The 23,209-nt window shown below is 50.4% G+C and overlaps 1 protein-coding gene across 1 annotated transcript in view; it reads left to right on the plus strand.

Annotated features, from left to right (window-relative positions):
- Positions 1-235: 235 nt before the first annotated feature.
- The window catches only part of DTX4 (deltex E3 ubiquitin ligase 4), a 32,273-nt gene continuing 9,299 nt past the window's right edge, over positions 236-23,209 (plus strand). The window contains exons 1-7 of the mRNA XM_084771758.1: positions 236-598; positions 9,110-9,833; positions 15,302-15,363; positions 15,727-15,888; positions 17,942-18,003; positions 18,838-18,990; positions 22,860-23,021. Coding sequence (XP_084627884.1) covers positions 388-598; positions 9,110-9,833; positions 15,302-15,363; positions 15,727-15,888; positions 17,942-18,003; positions 18,838-18,990; positions 22,860-23,021 — 1,536 coding nt within the window. The 5' untranslated portion in view covers positions 236-387. The remainder of the gene's footprint in view (positions 599-9,109; positions 9,834-15,301; positions 15,364-15,726; positions 15,889-17,941; positions 18,004-18,837; positions 18,991-22,859; positions 23,022-23,209) is intronic.

The raw sequence follows: 23,209 nt of genomic DNA on the forward strand, positions 1-23,209 counted from the left end.
TCCACGCCAGCGCCCGCGGAGCCCGAGGCGCAACTGGTGCGAGGAGGGTGCGGCGTCGCGCTTCGGCCGCGCGCCCCCCGGTGGCTTTGCAAGGCGGGGCGGCGAGTGCGCGGGGCCGGGCCTTTGCATGAAGCCGCTGGACCCCTCGGAGCAGCGGCAGCAGCGGCGGAGCCCAGCGGCGCGCAGTCGGAGGCGGGCGGCCCCGGAGTCCGCGTCCTGCTGCCTACGCGGCTGCGGGCTCCCCCATGGGCCGCAGCTGAGGCTTCCCGCAGCGGTGGGGCGCTGGGCGAGGGGCGCGGTTGAGACCCGGAGGCGGCGGCGCCGGAGGAAGCGCAGGAGGCTGGGCCCGGGAAGCGGGCAGCCCCGCGCCGCAACCTCGGGCTCGCCATGCTCCTGGCCTCGGCAGTGGTGGTGTGGGAATGGCTGAACGAGCACGGCCGCTGGCGTCCCTACAGCCCGGCCGTAAGCCACCACATCGAGGCGGTGGTGCGCGCGGGTCCCCGCGCCGGGGGCAGCGTGGTGCTGGGCCAGGTGGACAGCCGGCTCGCGCCCTACATCATCGACCTGCAGTCCATGAACCAGTTCCGCCAAGACACGGGTGAGCCGCCTACATCCCTTTTCTGTCCCCAGAGCTCCTGCCTCGTGGGTCTGCTGTGACCCACCCAGCGGGCAGCTTTGCTTACTGATATCAGCGGTAGGGGTTGAGGGCAGGTGCTTCCCTTCCTTAGATCCTCTCAGGATCCCAAGACCACATACAAGTAAACGTCCTTGCAAGTAGTTTCAAGTGTCTTGATTATGCAAACCCAGCTTCAGCCTAGCTGCAGGATACCTCTTGCCCCTTAAGCCCTGGTGGGCCCTTTGTGCGGAAACTCTGAGACTTTGCATCCCCTAATCAATGCTGACTGTCAGCAAGACACTACTTGAGCACCTTGGCTGCTCGCGCCCCAGCTGACCCTACTTTGCCTCAAGCACTTTGGGGCCTACCATACCCCACCACCACCCTTCAACCTCTGGCCCTGTTCTATGGGCCTGGACACAGCCTTTTCCCTGCCAGCTCGTGGGTATGAGACTTGCGGAGGCATAGGGACCCCCCACACCCCCCACACCCCCACCTCTCTGATTGCAGTCTAGTGTGTGAAAGTGCTGGCCCGAGAGAGTGGACCAGAGGTTCCGGGCCTGGAGCATCCTGGATGTGGTGGCCTCCACAGTGCCTCTGCCTGTACACTCCAAGCTCTGAAGCAACAGGCCAGAGTGGATGGAGAGAGGAGGGGCAAGAACTGGGCTGTGGAATGCCTGGCAGGGAAGCTGCTCTCTTTGTCCACAGAGAAAGAGAAGGAGGGAGGGGGATGGAAGGTTAAGAAGGAACTGTCCCCAGGTTTTTTCCTAAAGTAGTGCACAAGAGCCACCACTCTGGCCTCCCCAAGCTTCAAACTCTAGTCTTTCCGTAAAGCCAAGTTGCCACCAAGACTGCCACAAATCTAGTGCCTAGCCAGGAAGGGAGCTGCCGAGGTTCGAGTACCGGTTGGGCGTCAGTACCGGGAGAAGAAAAGCTCTCTTCTTTGGGTCTAGGGGTGTCCAGGCTTAACTGATGACTTGGAACAAGTTTCGGACTCCAGAGAGTCATCTCTTCAACTGGCGGTCGTTTCTGGAACTCTGGCTGGTCTTTCCCAAGGGTGTAACTGCAGAGCGTGGAGAAGCAGGTGTGATGTGGAGGGAGAAGAGGCGAGGAGGAGGAGGAGGAGGAGGAGGAGGAGGGCCCTGTGGCTCAGGGAACAGCTGTTGGATGGGTCGGCCAAGCTTCCTAGGAAAGCCCTCACATCCTGTGCTAATGGCGATGTCATGGGAAAGAGGTGTAGTTCCTCCCTCTTGTAATCCACAATCATAACTCCAAACAGCCTCTTTGCCAAGAGCTGTGTGACCCTGGCCGGTGGAGGAAAACTTTCTGGGGGAGAGAATTCCAGAAGTTTTAGCATCTGGCTGGCTTGCACCTTGATGAAGAAAGCGGGCAAGAAGAACTGGGAGAGGAAGAGAAAATAAAGAGGAATGTTGGGACATGGGGAGAGAGGATTTTAAGTGTGGCCTGAGAATAGGAAGAAGATGTCATTTGCTTTCAGGTGGAGGGTGTGGAAGTAAGGAGGGAGGCCTCAGTTGGAGGGCACGTGTGTGTGTGTGTGTGTGTGTGTGTGTGTGTGTGTGTGTGTGTGTGTGTAGGGAGCAGCTGAGCCCCAGAGGTGGGATCAGCAAGCCACCTGACAGGGAGTTCCGGGCCTGCTCAAAATAAAAGAGCAAGTTTAGCTTTTCTATTTCAGACAAAATCTGCGCAACATATGGACAGCCACACTAGTGATGGGCAGGCCCCCACCCCACGCCACCCATGCCTGTTGGAATTGGGCGGCGGGGGAGGGGAGGTTAATCTTCGATTTACTGGGGCTCTCTCTAAGATGGACTTAGAGCTAGGAGCGTTCATGGTGTAGAAGTTGCTCTAGACAGAAGTGAACTAACTTCTGGAGAACCTGGCATGAGGGACAGAAGCCCCCGCCCGGGCTCTGGCTGCTGCCGGCTCTTACAGCAGGTTGCTCAAGCGCTAGTGCTGCTTCTGTTTTATGTCTGAGGCTGAGAAGTAGCCATGACCCTAGGCAGGTACCCCACCACTGAGCTGTTTCTTCTGCCTCTGCACTCTCATTTAAAAAACATGGTCTAGGTATTTATCCAGCCTGGCCTCAAACCAGCCAGCTGCCTGTCTCAGCCTCCCAGGTGCTGGATTCCAGGTGTGCACCATCTGCTCCAGCCTGAGTCCTTTTAAAGATGCGTGCGCGCGCGCGCGCGCGCGCGCGCGCGCGCGCGTGTGTCTTTCACATCCACACTGCTTTGGTTTCATCTTCTCTTTCCATGCATCAAGATCACTTTCCTACGCACCCCTCTCCTCCATGCCAAGTCCTAGGCTGGGGTGCTGAAGGCATAGGGTGACTTCCTAGAAAGCTGGGCCTGCCAAGCGAGCTTGTCAGTGCACATCGGAATTCCTTCATGTCAGCTCTAACCCGCTTCTGCTCCCTTCTTCGTCAACACAAGAACTCAGTTCATCTCGGTATAGACCATTGACGGGACTGTGACATGGTAGGAACTGTAAGCCACTAGCTCCCTGGCAACCTCAGGCAAGCCCTGGCAATGTTTAATTAAATTACCCACTGTCCCCAAGCCACACTTGAAAACTGGGAACCAGAAAAACCCCTGCAAAGACAGACAAGCTTGGAGTTCCCTGCCCAGCGGCAATTCCTCTCTTTGGTTGTCTTGCTTGATAGGCGTTTGACATGAGAGCTTTCTCTTTTCAGAACTTGTGTGCTTGGATACCTCGTGAGCCTTGGGTCTCTCCATTCCTCGGAGCTCTTGACTGCATCCAGACTGTCTCCAGGGAGATTGCTGGGAGGTTGCAGACACCCATGTGGCTGCTTCTGTTTGCCCTGGGTTCTCCTTCCCCGGACTCCTGCAGATGGGGGCTGATTTACATTCTAGCCTAGTTTTCTCTAGGCTTTTGGGCTGGAGAATACTGAAGAAGGAAAGGAGAGAAGTGGGCAGGGACTAGCCTTGGCTATTTCTGTAAGGGTGGGTGGGATGGGTCCTCTCCATCCAGAGTCCTCCTTTTCCCCTTTCTTTTGTGGTGAGGCCTTTCCCTAACTGCTCAGCTCTTTTCCTTTGTTGATTGGAGAGAAGCCTTCTGAGACCCTGCTAGTATAGACAGCTGCGGGTGCGTGGCCCAGACCCCCTGCACCAACCGATGATGCTAATGAAAGTCAGTTGATGGAAGACTAAATTCTTCCCAGCTCAAAGTTTTTAGTACTAGCCTATCTCCTTGTTGTCATTAACGCAATGAGAAGGGTTCAGTGGAGTGAGTGGGGTAACAAGATTCGACAGAACCTCTCCTATTGCTTCCTACCTAATGTGGGTACAGGAATGGAGTCACGGGGATGCTGCAGTGTAAAGGGAGATGTGACTGTGATGTGCCAAGCAAGTCGCATGCGTGTCTTGTCTAATCTTTTCAAGGACTGAATGAAGACCTTCACTCCCGTTATATAGAAAAAGGAACAAGTTGAAAGGGCTTAAATTGCTCAGGAGTTCAAGTTCCTTTGTCAGTGACAGAGCTAAGAGTGTAATGTCATGTCCCCATGTCCCTTTCCTGGGTTTGGGAACATTGTGGACTTGCTGCATGTGCAGTTGTAGACGTGTGGAATGTAACAGCAGTAACAGAAGATCCAAGGCTTTGCCCTTAGGGAGCGTTCTCCACTGAGGAGGAGGTGAGGTACTAGTGCTAGTAAAAGAAGCTTAGGGCTTGGACAGTGCATCCTGTAAAAACACAGGTGTGGTTTGCATATCTTAGAGACCCCAGCCTGTGCCTGGAGCACTGTTTTCTGTTTCCCACGAGACAAAAAAAAAAAAAAAAAAAAAAAAAAAAAAAAAAAAAAAACTCTTGGATGCTTGTGTCTGGGTGCCTGGGAGAAAGAAACTTTTCCTTCACTTCCTTCCTCTCTAGCTTGTGAGCATCCTGTGTTCCTACCACCCTGGAGACCTTCTGCCTGGATCATCACACCATAGGACAGGATGGGACTTCTTCAGACTACCTGATCCGTGGTCCTGATTTAGAACAGCTCAGGGCTGGGACATTCCAAATAGAGCAGTCTAGAGCAGTGGTTCTCAACCTGTGGGTCATGATCCCCACAGGGGTCACATATCAGACATCCTGCGTAGTAGATATTTACATTATGATTGATAATGTAGCAAAGTTACAGTTATGAAGTAGCAATGAAAATAATTTTATGGTTGGGTGTCACCACAGCATGAAGAACTGTATTAAAGGGTCGCAGCATCAGGACGGTTGAGAACCGCTGCTCCAGAAGATGAGATCTCACCTTCTCTCATCTCCCAAAGTTTTTGGTTTTGAGGTTGTGCATTTTCGATGACTACCCTGTAGGGCTGAACTGAATTCGTGACTTCCTCTCCAGAAATTAGCTCGTCTTCGCATTCCTCTGTTTGCTACCATTTCGCAGCCTCAGGATTCTTTGACTCATTCTCTTATCCAGAGTCCAAGTGGCTCATACATCCTGGAATGCAAAATGTGTAGTTGTCGGCTGGAATTTTAATGTGCGAGAACAGAACTGGATTCCCAGACCAAAGCTCTTGGGTCTTGAGGTCATTGCTGGACCCCTGTAGATTATGAACAAGTGGCCTTAAAACCTCATTTACAGAGCATCCAGCTGCCTGGACTGTCCTCAGGTCCTTCCCAGTCCTCTCTGTGGGGTCTCCTACCTCCATTTTTTTTTTTTTTTTTTTTTTTTTTTTTTTTTTTTTTTGCTTTCTCCAGCACCTGTCACTCACTCTGAACTGACTAGGAAAGCAGCTCTGGTCTTGTCACATACTCTTAAACCACCTCAGTAGCTCTTCAGAACCTGAAAACAAAGTCTGTCACAGCTTGATGCTCTAGACCTTCCATGTCCTGACTCTAGCTCGGTCCTCTGGGTCTTGGGTTTTCCCAGTAGCACTGAGATGTTCCCTTCTCCACCTAGTCACATGGTTCCTCCATGAAGAAATGCCTTTTGATTATTGAAATTCTCTTTACCTTTCAAGTCTTCAAAAGTTCTGCAAACCATTATTACTTCATCTATCAATCACTATTTATTGAGTCCCCCCTGGGGGGGCGGTCATGTCAAGCCGTTGTGACAGAGATAGGTAAAGCAGTTTTATGCCTGCTGTCTTCAGATTGAGGATCTAGGGAGGGAGGCAGGTCCCCCTCTAGTTAGCCACACAGATAAATGTGTAAACTTCAGTTGAGGTCAGTGCTGTTAAAAAGTAGGAACAGGGTTTTTGACTTGGTCATAGAAATTTCCTCATGGTGAAATGAGCTTTATTTAACCTGAAAGAGCAAACAAAGAACTTGCTGAGTGATTCAGAGGGAGGACCTAGCATCATGAAGAGTCCCAGAGTCGGAAAAGAATAGCCACGGGAGAGCCTGGAGGCGAGTGTAAAGAAATGTGCACAGAGTACGTGGGGAGAAGGAGCTGTAGAGGTCTGTGAGGAAGGGGACTTTGGTCCTGGCCTAAGAAAATATTATGGGATGATTTAAGCCAAGTAGTGGCTCTAGTCTTTTTTTTTTTTTTCCCCCAACTTGCATTTCCTTGATGTCCTTTGGCTCATTCTGTATCATAAACATCCACTCACACATTTGTCTCCTAACGCCTTTTGAGACTGCATTCTACTTGAGGAATGCTTGGGCTTTGCACTCTCCATAGCAACTAATGGGATGCCGAGCAATATGCGATCAATGAGTAAATATGATAGTAGCCAGAGTGTTCAATCAATCGCCACGGTTTATGGTGCTTTTTATAACTGCCAGACATTGTGCTAGGGAGTGGAATACAAAGGACTGCAGGGCCCTGTGTCCCTGCCCCCACGCAGCACCTACAAGAAGAGTAAACTTTGCCATCTGAAAACAAGTAGCCAAGTCCTGCACCTGAAACTTCCCGAAGGGTGGGGCCTAGACTAGGGGGATTGCTAGACTGAGTGAGCATACCAGCTAAGAATGGAAAGAGAGGAGAATCTCAGGAGCTGAAAATGGCAAGTGGGTGGGGAGGCTGTGAATAGTTGGGGAGCTGCCGTGGGATGCAGGAGAATTAAGGGGGTCTCCGTTGGACGGAAGTAGTAGAAAATTCGGAGCATAGAAGGAGATGAACTAGGAAGCTGGGCATGGAGCCAGGACATGGTCTAGATAGTTCAATGTTCAGACTTTTTCAGGACTGATAGCTTTATGCCTTCAAGCCAATCAAACGATGAAAAACAAAAACAAACAAACAAAAGAACGCCTTTGAAGTGCATTTGTGATAACTAGTCAGGTGCGTTGCCCCTCCTGTTCTCTAGAGGAAGTTTTACAAAGTGTCGTTAAACTCTCAGAACTAAATTTTCTATCTGTAAAAGATGTTTTTCCCTCGGTCTTAGACCTAGGGGAGGGGAATAGGGTGAAAGCGGGAGGGAGGGAGGAACAGGAGGATACAAGTGATAGGATAACAATTGAGTTGTAATCTGAATAAATTAATTTAAAAAAAACAAAAAAAAAGGGATGTTTTTATAGGGTTGCCATGGAATTTGTTCAGAGTGGGTACCTGTGAGGGATTGTCTAAGTGTAAAGATTGTGCAAATAAGGGCAGGGTGATTTTGTATTCTCTGCCCCCATCTTACACACACACACACACACACACACACACACACACACACACACACACACACACCCTCTAAATGGCCCTTTCCCTGTAACATCTCAAGGATGAACGATAATAATCACCATCCCCTTGAACAAGCACTTGGGTGACAGGTCCCTATTTATAGTTTTATACTAGGGTCTTCATTTACTCTTCAAATCCACCTGTTGAGGTAGCTACGGCGAAACCTAAGAAATGAGGAAAGACTTCCCACCCACAGCAGGAAGCGATGGAACCTCCTCTGTGGACCCTCTGCTTTGTTCCCCAGAAAGCTGACCTGCTGCTGAGGAAGGAAATGAAGGCTAACCCAGGAACCAGCCCCCCATCCTGATACCCCAGGGCCCCCAGCAGAGGTCTCTGGGCACTGAATAGAGGATTGTTCTGTTTCTCTGGATGTTGATGTTTTGGGTCATTAAGGGGCTTGGAGATGGGGTGGGGAGTGGGTTATGACCCTGGCAAAGGCCTGAATAACCATTGTTCCTTTCTTTCCCCCTTGAATGGCATTCTGTCCCAGTCATGGTGTCTCCCTCTGGGTTGAAAGAGGAGGAGGTGGGTCAGGGGCCAGGGAAGGGGAGCCTTTTCCCACCACTTCCTCTGATAGAGCTTAATGCAGGGACCCTCAGCATCTCAGAGGCCTTTTCAGCCTGAGACTTGATGTTGATGCCATGAAATGAGTCTTGGTTGGAGACAGGATCCAGGATTAGTGTAGAGAGAGGGAAAAGAGGCAGCGCCTCTGTAGGCCAGTCCTCTTGAGGTCCTGCTGGATCATCTGTGCTCTCACATTATCTTGTAATCACCCTGGCCTCTCCAAACCCACAGGGAGGACCATCAAATGAAGAGGATGCTATATTTAGAAGGTTTGAGTTTCTTGGATGAAAAATCTTAATTATTAAATAACCCTTGTGACCATTGAGAATGTTATTGTTGCTGACAAAAGACTTAATTCTGGGAAACGGGTGAAAGTTCTCTCCAGATGATGCCCCTTCCTTCTCTCAATAACACATTTTGGTCTCAATTTTTTTTTTCTTAACATTTATTTGTTTTGGTAGGATGCGGGGCAGGGTAGTGTTGAGCCATAACATGTGTATGGAGATCTGAGGACAATTTGTGGGAGTCGGTTTTCTCCTTCCACCATGTGGGTCTCAGGGACCAAATTCAGGTCATCCGATTCAGTGCTTCCTTATTATTTTATTTTATTTTATTTTATTTCTCTTCCTTTTTATTAATGTGCTTTCAGCGAGCCATGGTCAGCTTCACTGGCAGCAGCTGCTGGCCTTCTAGATGGAAGCCATGTTGTCCCCCTTTCTCTGCACTCCCATGGCTTTGTGTTCTTTTCCTCCATAGCCCTGGGTGCTGGGATATTCTGAGGGTCAGAGATGACCCCCGTGAGCGTTTCTATGAGCGAGGACATTTCCCTCCTAAGTGAGCGTTATCAGACATTCACAAGAAATCCTGGCATGTGTGAATTTATATTCATTGACTGTGTCAGTGAATCACCTTTAGTGTTTGTTTGTTTGTTTGTTTGTTTGTTTTACAAAAACTTCCAGGGAGGAGTTTACATGTTTTCTCTTAACAGGAGTTGTCTGAGGTATTGGGTAATAGCTGGAAACTGAACTGATTTGTCTGAAAACCAATCTACCTGAACCCCAAGCTGGGAGGTGCATTCTGTTGCTTGGCAGAGCTGCCGCTGCCTTCCATGTGGTCCCTTCTACTTCTGCTCTGAATGAGTCTTATTCAAAACTGACACCCTACTAGGCAGCACAGGGCCTGCCACACAGTAGGACTCCTGTTCTGTTTACTGGTGAATCTAACACAAATCGGTGGGATTCTATGCCAACTCTGACCCTTCCTGTCTCCTGCTTTGACAGGGACCCTCCGTCCAGTTCGCCGCAACTACTACGACCCATCCTCAGCCCCCGGGAAGGGCGTGGTATGGGAGTGGGAGAACGACAATGGTTCCTGGACGCCCTACGACATGGAAGTCGGCATCACCATTCAGCATGCCTATGAGAAGCAGCACCCGTGGATCGATCTCACTTCCATCGGCTTCAGCTACATCATAGACTTCAGCACCATGGGCCAGATCAACAGGCAGACCCAGCGCCAGCGCCGTGTCCGCCGCCGACTAGACCTCATCTACCCCATGGTCACCGGCACCATGCCAAAGGCTCAGTCATGGCCAGCCAGTCCTGGAACAGCCGCCTCCCCGCCTGCACCACCTTGCTCCTGTCCACAGTGTGTTTTGGTGATGAGTGTCAAGGCTGCTGTGGCCCATGGGAGCACTGGGCCCCTTCAGCCTCCTGCAGCACGCAAGAACATGGCTCCCCCTGGAGCGGGCAAGCTGCCCCCACCACCCGGTCCTGGGACAAAGCCAGTAGACACTGCAGGCACCATCCGGGGCCCAGGGAAGACCACCCCATCGCAGGTGATCCGGAGACAAGTGTCTAATACACCAGCTGGGGCGACTGTAGCCTCCCCCACCAGCCCACAAGGAAGCAACAGGAAGACTGGAAGGGTGGCACAGGCCACTTTGAATCGGTCCAGCCTACAGCGACTGGCCATCGCCCAGTCCCGGGTACTGATCGCCTCGGGGTAGGTGTTTCTATGGCTGCCACAGAGCACTTACCCACTTACACAGAGATAGAGCACATGACTCACCTCTCAGGTCAGACAGTGAGAGGGACTGGCCAAGACAGGCACACCTGCTCTTTTCAGGCAGAGGTGCCCCTGACAGGTGGAAGCCAGCATGGGGTGGAAAGGGAGGGCTTTCACATTAGGGCACCAAGAGGTCTGGGTCTGACTGATGTTTTTGCCTCTTATTTGCCTTGAGGTCTGAAGCAAGATCCACACGTGGAACTGTAATATCATCATTAGTGAACAGTGCAGGCAAACTCTGTTACAGTCTCAGTGAGGGGGAGGTGCATAGTTGATTATGGCAGAAAGTCTTAGGGAGCGGTTAGTTCAGCTCACTGTGTTCTGGCTTGACGGTTTTATCATCTCACTTGTGATCTTTATATGAGTCCGGAGACATTATCCCATTTCTCAGATGAAGAAAATCGGGTATGCTGTAGGAGTCTGGCCTTGTAAGCCCCTTCCCCTTCCATTCCAGGCCTTTACCTCAGTACAGGCATACAGTAGGTATCAAGCCAGGACCGCTGCTTCTTCCGTGCCCCATCTTTGCATTCTCATGATGTGCTGGTGCTGGTAGTGTTTCTAATGTCTTCATCTCCCTCATCCACCAAATGCCAATGCCCAGACCCCTGCAGTGCCCACAGCGGCCTTTGCCTGACATGCCGGCTTCTTGTCATCTCATCACAGCCAGATGCCTCCCCTTTCTCTCCAGAGGCCTGGCCCTGCTGATGCTCATGTGGCCCCGATGGTTGAGATGGCTTTAGAGCTGGAACGAGACCCTACACTGAAAATCCAGGCTGCCCTGAGGCAGTGGCATAGCGGTGCAGCTGGGTCTCCGAACCACAGAGCCTTTGCCTAGGGAAGGGAAGTGAAAGATGCGCAGCTGAGTGGAGGAGCACTGGGCTGGGACAGCCTCTGTTTCTGCCTCTCACTTGTGTAAACCCTAGGGTCAGCATCCTTGGTGTCAAGTGATAAGTCCAAGTTTTTGTAACCTCATGGAATCATTATGAAGCCCTCCATGGATGGGCCTGACTCCTTGACCAGTCCCAGATGTGCTTCCTCATATTATCCCATTACTTTCACTGATGTACTTTTAGGCACGGGCACTTGGCTCAGATTTATCTTTCCTTAGAGGCTCACCAAATTGATATGGTGCAGAGAAGTTGGGACACAAGATTTGGTACCCTGTTCTATCATTGTTTTGGCTAAGGACTCAGTGAAAGTGGAGGTGGCTGACAGTGCTAGTCGGAGCCTGGGACGCTCATGGCTTCCTCCATGGTGAAGTGTGGGACTGAGAGCAGGAGGCCCCTGGATCCCGATGCTGCTCTGCTTCTCTAGAGAGGACTGCAGCAGATTCCTGGCTACTCTAGTAGAGCTCCAGGGTAACTGCGGGCACACGGAGGAGGCTCTGTGTGCATATGGGAGCCTTGAGTGAAGGCTTTGAACCCAACTTCCTTCCTGTGCCCTTGGGGTAAGTTTTGAATCCTCCATCTTAGGGGCTCTTAGCTGCTGAGTGACATTATAATATTACTTAAGTTCTAGGGTTGTCACATGGGTTAAAGGAGGCCTCCAGTTTAGAGACTGCACAGAGTCCAGGGGCTGTTAGCTGTTGCTGCTGCTGCTGGTGATGGTGATGATGGTGGTGGTGATGATGATGATGATGGTGATGGTGGTGGTGATGATGATAGTGATGGTGATGGTGGTGGTGATGATAATGGTGGTGGTGGTGATGATGATGATGATGATGCAGCTGCTATCCACTTGTGTTCCTGAACTGAAGTCAAAGCTGAGCCGATCCAACTTACAACTCATTTCTATCCCCTTTGACAAATGCCCCAGTGACCCCCATGCCATCATGGAGACAGATATCCCAAGATCACCTTGAACTACAATGAGTCTAAGGAATTCAACAGGCTTCATTTCTTTTCTTTGTTCACCAAGCACCAAGTTGGAAGAAGGAGTGTAGTCCAGGCCAGTGCAGTTTCAAAAGGGCTGTAGAAAGGAACTGCTCTTGCTCTGTTTTTCCAAAAGGGAGCCCCCTCCTACCTCTCTCTGTCTTCCCGCCCTTTCTTCTCACCTTTTTCCACCACCCACACCCCACTGCCATCTTCTCTTCTAGCTTTTCTTGGCCACTAATGAGCGTGTGTTACCCTCTTTGTCTGGCACTGCCATCAGCCTTCTGTCATCACACAGCCCCGTCCCCACCCTCTCTGCCCATGACCTCTTTAAGCAACTTTCCCACAGGAAAGACAAAAAAGAAGAGGAAGATCAGGGAGGGATCAATGTGGGATGAAGAGAAAAGTCTTGGCAGGGAACAAAAGAGGCAGGGAATTATTCAGAGACACAAGCAGGAGGTTCTTAAAAGGGGTGGGGGAGGTCTAGGCAGGGCAGCAGTCACCCCTCTCCCCCCCAGATTCCAGGCTTCTGTACCTCCTGCTAGGCATGGTTGCTGGTTGCCTTAGAGACAAGGCCATTGTCCTTCAAGAAACTTCCTGGGCTGGTGAATAACTCAGAAAACATTAGCCTTTTTGCCCTGGGGTCTGCAGGGATATATTCGCCTCATTCAAGCCCCCTTCCCTTCACTGTGTCAGCTCTTCTCTCTCCTCAGTTTTATTTTATCAATGGGGAAAAAAAATTGGACCCTCCATAACTGGTAACTGCCATAGAGGATGGGGGAAGGGCTGTCTTCTGATTGGCCAATATGTGGCTAGGTCCTAGGGCTTTGGCTGAGTTGCCCTGGGGGAATGTGAGAAGCAGCAAGGTTGTTGTTGGCCTGCTGCTTTCTAGAAGGAGGGGCTTGGGCTCAGATATCTGAGGCCCCTAGGGCAGAGGACAGGTTTTTCTGGGGTTTTCGTTTTAACCAGAAGCCATGGGGGAAGGTATGCAGGTGTTGCCTGCTTGCAGTCAGTCCCCAGGATGGCTGTGCTTTCAACTCTGCCCCTTACACCTGATACCCTGTGCTAAAGAATGTGAGAAAACTGGATCCTTAAAGCAGGAAGTGGCAGAAATTAAGCCCATCGACGATTGGAAAATAGAAGTGTAAAACAGTTGCCCAAATTTGCACAAGGTTCAGCTCTTTACCAGTTACTTGACTGGGATCCTACCGTTTCACAGGGACCCCAAGGGAGCAGACATTTGTTGGGTCCTGTTTACAGCTGGGTAAAGGCAGGCAGATGCCATTACAGAATACAGAGGAGCTGGCCAGCGCTGCTAAAGGCAAAGCAGGCTGGGGTGGCGTGGGGCAGTCACTTTCCACTTCTCCCTCCATGTTTGTTTGGTGTAGGTGTTTGGTAAAGCACACAGCCTTGTACTCCACTGAGCCCTACCACTGCCTACAGACTAGGGACCGGATTGCCCCCTTCCTGGCACACAGAGGCAGGTGGGCCCCATAAGTTGATCACAAAGTCTACCTGAGTGTTCAGGGGTCCCACAAACAGGCTTCCCCTTTATCTTTTATACACACACACACACACACACACACACACACACACACACACTCCTCCACAATTCTTGGGCTGCTCTGAAGATTGGAGTACTTCCTGGTTGACTAGATAGCATGTGGAAACCTGCCAGTCCAGTTTGTGGAAACAAAGGTAGCCTTTGTCACTCAGATCACAGTTTTTTTTTTTTTTAATTAGTTGAGGTGGGGGCCATGGAGGTGGTGAAAGGGGGCAGGTGCAGGGCTTTGCTGCACATGCTGTCCCCTGGTGGGCAGCCAGGGGACATACCACCAGAGGCAGGCTCTTCTAGACTCTTCAGGTCCAGTGGGGAGGTGAATCTGCCCAGGAAGGGGTCCAGGACTTCTGAGTCACCTACCTCTCAAATAGTGTATTGGGAAGTTGCCAAGGGAGCATATTCTAACCCCAGACCACTGAGACTCAAGCAGCTGGCTGACTTCATGTTATTTGCAGTGTTTGGCCGCTTCCAGAACCCAGAATCAAGTCTGTTCCTCTTTCCTTGGTCTAGTGACTTTTGTTTTAAAAACAGTTCTTCCCTCCCCACGTCCGGTCTTGCTTTATTCATGGGCCAGTTCTGAAAGAAACTTAGTTTTGCGTTTGGCCACATACATAAACATCATATCCTTTTATGAGTGTGTTTTCACTGTTTCTGTCTTCATGGAAAGGCAACAGAAGAACCTCATCATGCTGGACCCATGTGGGATAGAGAGAGCTGGCCATTAGGCCTCTCTCCTGTCCTAACGATGGCTGTGTTCATTACAGCATTGGGCAACGCACAGCTTGGCATCATGGGAAGCCCAGCGAAAGGACTCTGGAGCTGGTTATTGTGTGTTGGACTCTCAGTTGCAATCCTGGTCTAGTTGGCCTAACCTCTGTGCGCCCCAGCTTTGTTGTTTATGCAGTGAGATGGGCAGGAACACCTCTTACACAGGTTGTTGGCAAGACTGAGTGGGTTTTGTCTGTTGTGAGCCATTCGGATTGCCCCTGGGCAGATAGGAGCTCTGTGAGTCACAGACCATAGAGGAAGAGCCATGGGGGTCTCATGCCCACAGCTGCGCCCCCAGCATTAAGCATAATTGTCCCAAAGTACGGTTCAACTGAGTTCTTTTCCAAGTAGACAAATAAGTAAATATTGCTTTCTTCCTTCTGACTTCCCAGCACAGCCCTTTCCCCATCTGGATTCTCAGGCTTCCCGGCTCCCAGAGGCATCTATCACCAGGTCCACTGGCTTCTCCAAGCCAGCTGTGGAAGCCTGGGTGGCAGAGGGGAATGGCACAAACTCCATCTCTACATGTCCTATATTTGCTCTGTCGATGCTTTCGCCGTGGGCGGCCTGGCCTTTCCCAGGCAGCTGTGTGGGCTCCTCTCCAGAGCTTAGGAGGACAGGGAGGGGAGGAGATGGGGCTTGTGTTTATAAGTTTCTGGGACAAGGAGAAGTGACAGCTGTTCAGGCAGTGGTTTCTAAATGCTGGACCAAAGATTGCAACATATCTACTCTCTGGGGAGCTTTGGGGGGTGGGGGTGGGGTTGAAGGGGGAAACGCAGATTCCTGTGGTGCATAGATTTGTGGGGAAGGGTGAGACTCTGGTCTTAGCTGAAGATCTGTGTTTTAGCCAACAGTAAGTTAATGTAGGTGGTGGAAATGGGTGGCAACTTGGAAGAAGATCTTAGGTAGAGAAAACAACATGAAGGTGCTTAGGCAGGCGCATGACCGACAGGAGGGAGGACCAGCAATTGCAGAGAGTTAAAAAGTGATGGGAAGAGGCTGGTAGGAGACTAAGGATATTGAGGGGCAGGTATTGGCAGATAATGCAGAGCTGGGAGCACCTTGCTTTGACCCTGGGTATTCTGCACCCACTCCGCATTCTCAGGATCTGAGTTCAGTGTGAGCCTTTGCTAGGTTTAAACAGTGGTTCATTTGGTTCTGTTCGTCAAAGCCATAATACATCTATCTGCCCTTTCCTTCCGCAGGGTCCCCACTGTGCCTGTGAAAAACTTGAATGGGTCCAGCCCTGTCAATCCTGCCTTGGCAGGTAAGAGCTAACTAACCTGGGCCGGACTGGCCTAGGCTAAAAATCAGACTGTGGGACAAAGACTTGTTCCTAAAAGGAGAGAGGGAGATAAGAGAGCAGGGGTTAGAACAAAAGCACATTTAGTGCATTTATTTTTAAGTGAGGTGGTTGGCCTCTGAGGAACAGCTGTCGAAGTTGTCTTCTTCTGGCCCTTCACCCACCCACATGCCCAAGCGCGCAGCTGCATATGTGCGCACTGAGAATGTACGAGCTACGAGAACTGTCCACCAGAGAGGAGCAGAGTGGGTGAATGGGAGGAAGGGTGTGGGGCATCTTGGGAGCACATTCTTCAGCCCTTCCTCACCCGTGCCCTGCCCCTTCCAGGAATCACGGGGATCCTCATGAGTGCAGCCGGATTGCCTGTGTGCCTCACTCGGCCACCAAAGTTGGTCCTCCACCCGCCTCCTGTCAGCAAGAGCGAGATAAAGTCCATCCCAGGGGTCTCTAACACAAGCCGCAAGACCACCAAAAAGCAGGCCAAGAAAGGTACAGATACCTGGAGTGAAAAACTGGCCTTTCAGCTCTGGCTCTTCCTGCACCAAGGTCACTGCCACGGCTTAGCCCCCTGTGCTGTCAGTTCCCCATCTGATTTTGATGAGTCTCCCAAAGTGAGTTGGGTATAGGTCAGAAAGAACTCCCTGAAGAAACATAAACATGCAAAGAAACAATAGCACAAGCATAAAAATACTAAGTGCCATACAAAGATAGTATGTTACAAAAGAAACATAACTTGGAGTCAGGACAGAAACACTGAATCAAGTGTTTTTTGATTGATTCAGTCAACCAGCTACCTTTGTCACCAGCTGGTTGGGTGGAACATCTGCCTTCCTCTTTCTGTAATGCCCACAACCAGCAGGTGTATCCTGAAGTGTACCCCATGACAATTAGGAAGTAGCCACTGTCTTATCATGTCCCTCTGGAGCCTCTGACCTATGGCGCCAAGAACCCTCCTTCACAAATCATGGTGTACCTATCCGTAATCCAGCCATTAAAGTCAAGAGCATCTTCCTTGACCCCGGAGACTCTGGCTTGGCTCTGTGGCTGGTCATCCTGCTTGCTGCTATTGGTTATGGAATGATCTGTTTCTCGTCCTAAGCCTTCATCTTACAAGCTTCTTGTGAAATTTGAGTCAGAAGGTCTGTGTGTGGCACTTGGCCCAAGACCTGGCAATAGGTGATAGGCTCTCCATTAATAGAAGCCCAATTCTTTAACTAGAAGCAGGGCAGTGGGAGGGAAGGGCCTGCATCTCAGCTTTTGGCTGTTGTCTGCTAAACTTCCTCAAACCCCTGTCCTCCTTTTCCAGTCTGTTTAAATTTCTCTGCTTCAGCGAACTCACATGCCTTGTTCTTAGTCCAATAGGTCAGGACAGGGGTTCACATTTCTGCCCTCTTTCTGGTACTATTAATAGCACATACTGTCTTCTTACCTGGCAAAGTGCTATATCGGGCTGTGCATCCACCAGCTCACTAATGGTCAAAGCACTCGCTGTGTAGTTACTACCAATCTTCCCTATTTTAGGGGTGAGAAAACAGGTTGGAGAAATTAGGGGTGTGGCCCAAGGTTCCACAGGTCTCTGCTCTGTGGCTTTCATGTAAACCTGTGTGATCCTGTCCTCTGCCTTCAGCTTAGCTTATTTCCACAAAAATTCAGCTCCTGAAGATACTTCATCGCTGTGGCGCTTCGTATGCTTCCCAGGGCCTTTCCCTTTCCCCACTGCTGGGCTGCGTCTGCTGGCAGCAACAGTACTGTCTGAAGCCAGAGAGGATTGTCCTGAAACTGGGGGTCACAACTTCCTGCTTTCCCATAGAAATAATTTGACCAGGACACCATGTTACAAAACCAAGATAGGGCTTTCTGGGTTGTAAATGGAATGCAGCCCCACTGACTGGTGGTTGTGGAGCCCTGCAAAGTGTTTTTCATTTCTATTTTCTCAAGGGATCATATGGGCAAGTCTAGGCTCTTTGATTATCAGGAAGAGAAACTCAGCTAAAAATGCGGATTTTGCTGAAATAGTCAGGTATGTCAGAGAGTGGGCAGGAAGAGGTCAAGGCAGACAGGAACAGCTCATCCTTCCTCAAGCCTCTTTGACTGTGATCTGGGACAACCTCTATTCTCAGTCATGCCTCTTTTTCTCTCGTGTGTGTGTGTGTGTGTGTGTGTGTGTGTGTGTGTGTGTGTTTGCGTGCATATGAAGACCCTTAAGTATCATTTCTTAGGTGTCAACTACTTTGTGGTTTTGAGATAGGGCCTCTTATTTGCTTGGGGCTTACCAATTAGGCTAGACTGTCTGTCAGCAAACCCCAGAAATCTGCCTGTCTTCAACTCCATGTCTCTGGAGTTACTCCGCTACACTGGTTTCTGGGGATCAAATTTAGGTCTTTATTCTTGCAAGGCAAGCGCTTTCCCGACTCAGAGATCTCCCGGCCCCTTTTCTCTTTGAACTTGATTCTCACTCTCTTTTGCGAAGCACTTAGAATGGCAAGGTTACTTGACCTATCTCCTCTGCATTGGTGACCTAGTGACCTTCCTGTCCCCATAGGTAAAACCCCAGAGGAGGTGCTCAAGAAGTATCTGCAAAAGGTCCGGCACCCCCCAGAAGAGGTGAGAGTTCGGGAGGTGTGGGCTGGGTTCACTTTCATCCTTGAGTGCATGTCCTCTGTCCCCATGTTCTGCAGGATGCTTTCTAAGTCCCGGCTGGCACAGAGCAGATTTAGCTGATGTTTGCTTCAAGGTTTAAGGTTTTGAGCTGCGGTCATGGCTTAACTTGCTTCATTTAGCAGAATTCTAAATGATTCTAAGCTACCTTCTGTGCCTGTCTGGACTTAAGCAGAACAGTGTGCGCAGCCATGCGAACTCCCTTTAGAATGGATTTGATATGGACCAGTGATTCTCAACTGAAATGATTTGCCCCTGAGGGAGCATGTGGCCTTGTGTGGAGACTCTCTGGGTTGTGGTGACTGACGAGGGAGTGTGCTACTAACGTCTAGTGGGTAGGACCCAGAAAAACACCAGAGGATACTATGAAGCCCGGAACAGTACCCCCCTCCCCAGCAGAGAATTGCCCTGCCACATGCTAACAGTGTCTATGTTGGGAACAGGCCATACATTTATTTAGATTATAAGCCCCTCCCTAATACATTTCAAATACAATACCTCTACAGAAGTGCAGCATAAGTAAAGCTTGTCATGGTATCTGTTGACAAGCCACTGGAAGACACCAAGGAAGGGATTTTAAGATTTTAATGTGGTCAAGGAGTCTAAATTGACCTGTATGGGGATTATTTGAGGAACTTCTCTGCCCTGTAAAGCAACACAACACTATATTTAGACTCCCCTCAAAACATGGCAGCCCTAATAAGAGGGGTGAACCACTTATCTGATACCTGCCTGGGCCGAGTGAGAGTTGACACCTCTCTATTCTTCTTCATCCGCCAGGATTGCACCATCTGTATGGAGCGCCTCACAGCCCCCTCTGGCTACAAGGGCCCACAGCCTACAGTCAAGCCCGACCTGGTGGGGAAGCTGTCTAGGTGTGGCCACATCTACCACATCTACTGCCTGGTGGCCATGTACAACAACGGAAACAAGGTTAGTGTCAGCCATGGGGGTGAGGAGGGGTTCAGTCACGACCTGTTTCCTGGGTGTCCTTGCTCTCCCACAAGTGGGTTGGAACATGTGACAGACACTCCAGGTATCCTTGATACTTTACTTATTGCTGTGGCAAAATACTGTCGAAAGGAACTTGAAAAAGGCACGGTTGATTTTGGGTCACAGTTTAAGACAGCTTGTCGTGGTGAGGAAGGCATGGTGGTCTAGGCGGGAGCTTAAAGTAGCTGGCCATATTTATGCATGGTTAGGAGGCATTGAGTGATAAACACTGGTGCTCAGATCACACTCTGCCCTTCCTTTAGTCTAGGACGTCAGCCCATAGAATGGAGTTGCTCACATTTTGGCTGCTACAGCCCAGTCTAGTAAGCCCCTTACAGGCATGCTCAGAGGTGTGTTTGTAAATCTAAATCCTATCAGTTTGACAATCAGGATTGACCCTTGCACTGAGGCAGCAGGAATGGGCCTCTTTGCTGGTTTTAGGATTTACTAGCGTCCACTGTCTTCATTTTCCCTTTGGGCCAAGCTTCCCCTGATCTCTAGTTTGGGTATGTATGGTGGTCTACCAGAGCTGAGCTTTGCCCATGAAGGTTCCGAAAGAAGCGGCCCACCCACCACTCCAGAGTGAAATGAGTTCCTTCCCACCAGTGAAGAAGGCCTCCCTCATAGTGATGAGAATGTGTTTGTTCATGACACACTAAATGGGTTCCCAGGAGCTTTTATTCTTCATGCCTGTGGCTTAAGTTGAAATCCATCTGCTCTGGATAATGTCAAAACACCTTCGATTGTTAAAATACCCGATGATCCCTGCCCTAGCATCCACTGTTGGAGGGTGAGACTAGGCTTCTCTCTATTACCTGACATAGGGTGATCCCCTCCCCCTACTGCAGTTGGTTTCAGGAATCTGAGTGTCTCCCTAAGTGACAGTTTTCCCTCTTGAGTGTCTGAGCATTTCAAAATCGTTGACTTGCATTGTTGCCTGTGGCTGAAGCCACCTGTACCCTCCTTTTCTGGACCCGGCTCACTTTGCCTCCAAGTCTGAGGTGTCCATGTCTCTCAACTTCTTACTCACCCAAGAACATGCCTGGATTATAGGGTTGCTCCTTATGTCTTGTGTAGAGGGGAAGAGTGGAGGAGGAAGGACAGGAAGTGCGCCTGAAAGGAAATCTAGGCTCATGAGCTGAATTGCCTTCAACCTCTTCAAGATTTTACTTTCCATGTCAAATGTACGGATGAAATGGTAGCTGCTGCCCTGTTGCCATCTGTGTGTGTGTGTGTGTGTGTGTGTGTGTGTGTGTGTGTGTGTGTGTGGTGTGTCTGTGTGTGTCTGTGTGTGTGTCTGTATGTCTGTATCTGTGTGTCTGTGTGTGTATATGTGTGTGTCTATGTGTGTGTATGTGTGTGGTGTGTCTGTGTGTGTCTGTGTGTGTGTGTCTGTGTGTGCAAGTGCATGAGGGGTCTGAAGGACAACCCCTGGTGTCATCTCTAGAACACTACCTACCTCTTTTGAGATGAGGGTGACTCATTGCACACCCATTAGACCAGGGTGGCTGCCAAGCGCCAGGGTTCATCCTGCTCCATCCCCCTCAGCGCTGGGGCTGCAAGCGGTGACACCACTTCTGTCATTCTAGGGATCAGACTCGTCTTCATGTTTGTAAGCCAGCTGCTTCGTGTCTGCCTCACCCTTCCATACCGATGGCTACTTCACACACTGTTACGACTGTTGTTATCCAGAATCCTTCTAACTATGGCTCTCACTTCCCTCTCTCATCCTGACATAGCCAGTAGGCTTGAATGCTAACCCTGCCATCTTCCTTGGTGTCCCAGAATCTGTGGAGATGCCCTTCATCATTGGTGAAAGATACCATGTTCGTTCACATCCCAGGACTGGGATACTTCATTAGAACCTCACCTTCTCAGAGGTTACTTGGGGCATTTTTCAGATGTCTTACCAAATTTACTCCCCTTTGGATGCCTCTCTTCGAGACTGCCCAGAAGCTCCGGGTTTGTGTCTGCAGGGCTCCAGACATGCTTCTCGGGTGCTCTCCTTTGTCCTCCCTTCCAGCAGTGCTCGGAAGCGTGTCTATCCTCCTGAGCACGGTGAAGGAAAGCATGGGGGAGGATGGACTCGCTTACTCCAGGTCTTGAAGCAAATGAAGGCCGGAGCCGAAAGCAGGACCGTGGTTTCAGAAAGCAGTGACTGTGAATACAAGCTGTTATTGAAAATGAACAGAGCGTGGGGTGGGATCAGGCCTGGAAGAGCCCTGGGAGCATCGCAGCTCCTTCCCAGAGACTCCCAGGGTCTGCCAGGACCTTGGTCCTAGCTGAGCAGTGTCCCGTCCTACACACAGGCCTGCTGCCGGGGCCTGCTTCCCGCCCTACTCTGCCCTTCTCTTTTCTGTGAACTTAAGATTTACCTTTGCTGTCTGGGACCCTTTGCAGGTGCTTGTCTGCCCTACCAGGTGACACTGTACCAGATCCTGCTGTAAAACTACAAGCTTTAACATTATTGTCTCCGCAACCCACACCCACACCAGTGTTTGTAGCTATGACAGAGCACATGGGAAAAGGAAAAGGAAGGACTGATTTTGTTGTTGTTGTTGTTGTTTTTGGATTGGGCACATCATTTCAGGGGTTTAGTCTGTGGTTGACAGACTTCTGTGCTGTGGGCTTATGATGAGGCAGACCATGGCAACAAGCACATGAAGTAAAAGGAGGAAGTGCTGAGGGCAAGCCCTGCGTGGGTGTGTCACACAGCCCCTGTCCAGTGGCCTCCTTTCCCCCTCCCTCCTCTGTCTCCTCCTTTTCGTCTGCCCTTCACACCTCCTGGCTGCCTTCAGGTCACTATGCCAGTACCTTGATCTACCAATGAGGTTCGAGTCCTCATTATCCAGACACTCGACAAAAGCACAGCCAAGCCTTTAACTCATGAGCCTTGGGGGACAATTCCGATTCAAACCTGTAATGACCTGCTAATGTGGAGCAGAGCAGACTGGGGATATTTGGGACTTCCCTGGATTTCCAGCCCTCGCTGGTGGCAAGTTCTTCAGTCCTTATGTCCCTCCGCGCCCTTTTCCTGAAAAGGGCCTCTCAGTTCCTTCCCAGCTCAGGCCATAACATTTTATGAACCATTTTCTTAAAGCCACTTTTGTTCTTCTCCAACACGGGAACCAACCATTCATCCCTCCACAGATGGTCATAAGCACACTCACATCAGTTAGGTAAGACACATGCTACTAAACACATCCTCTGTATGTCTCACTTAAGTTTCATTAGCCCAGTGAGAGAGGAGGATTATATTTCTTGTTTTACAAGGACACTAAGACACATTAATTTGTCCAAGGCTACAAGGCAAAGGTGAGACTCAAATCTAGACAGCTATACTTTAGAGTTCACACTCTGAGCCTCTCGCTCTTGGGTTCCCAGTTCAGACTCAGCCTGATGTGGGGTCCAGATGTCTTTAATTTTAGAAAACGCCCTGGGTGAGTCTGGGTCTTAGCAATTGGTAAGTTGTTGCTTGTGAGCAGTTACTGTGCCTTCCCTCCGTGTGGGTCCTGGGCAAATCTCAACTCCCCCTGCAGGCTTCCTCCCCTAGTTCTTCCCCTCAAGGACAGAGGTATCCCGTCTATGTACCTCAGCGTGGAACATGGGCGCTCACGTCATTTTCTTCCTATTGTTTTAGAGAAAGCCGAAATGCTTAGCTAGCTGGAGAGGGTTTGGGGGTCTGTTGTCCATTGGGTGGGTGAGCTTTGTCCCTTGAGACCTTTGTCTCTGGTACTTTAGGGGATTGAGGGGAAGGTTATGACCAAAGCACTTTTCCTAATCTGGCTGTACTGGGCTTGTCTCCTCAGGATGGGAGTTTGCAGTGTCCAACATGTAAGACCATTTATGGGGTCAAGACAGGCACCCAGCCTCCGGGGAAGATGGAGTACCACCTCATCCCCCACTCCTTGCCTGGCCATCCGGACTGCAAGACCATCCGGATTATCTACAGTATCCCCCCTGGCATTCAGGTGAGCCCACCCTCGGATGGGGCCATTTATCATTCCAACTTTGACTGTGGGTAACATGTCCCCGCCCTGTGTCTCACTGCCCTGGCCTCCCACTTCACTGGCATTGTTCTTATTTCTCTGTGCGCTTCCAGCATCCTTTGTACACACTCGCTGGAGGCCGCCCCATCCTCCCCTCCCATTTTTGCACA

The sequence above is a fragment of the Acomys minous genome (genome assembly GCF_964271855.1).
Source record: "Acomys minous genome assembly, chromosome: 2".
NCBI classification, from domain to species: Eukaryota; Metazoa; Chordata; class Mammalia; order Rodentia; family Muridae; genus Acomys; species Acomys minous.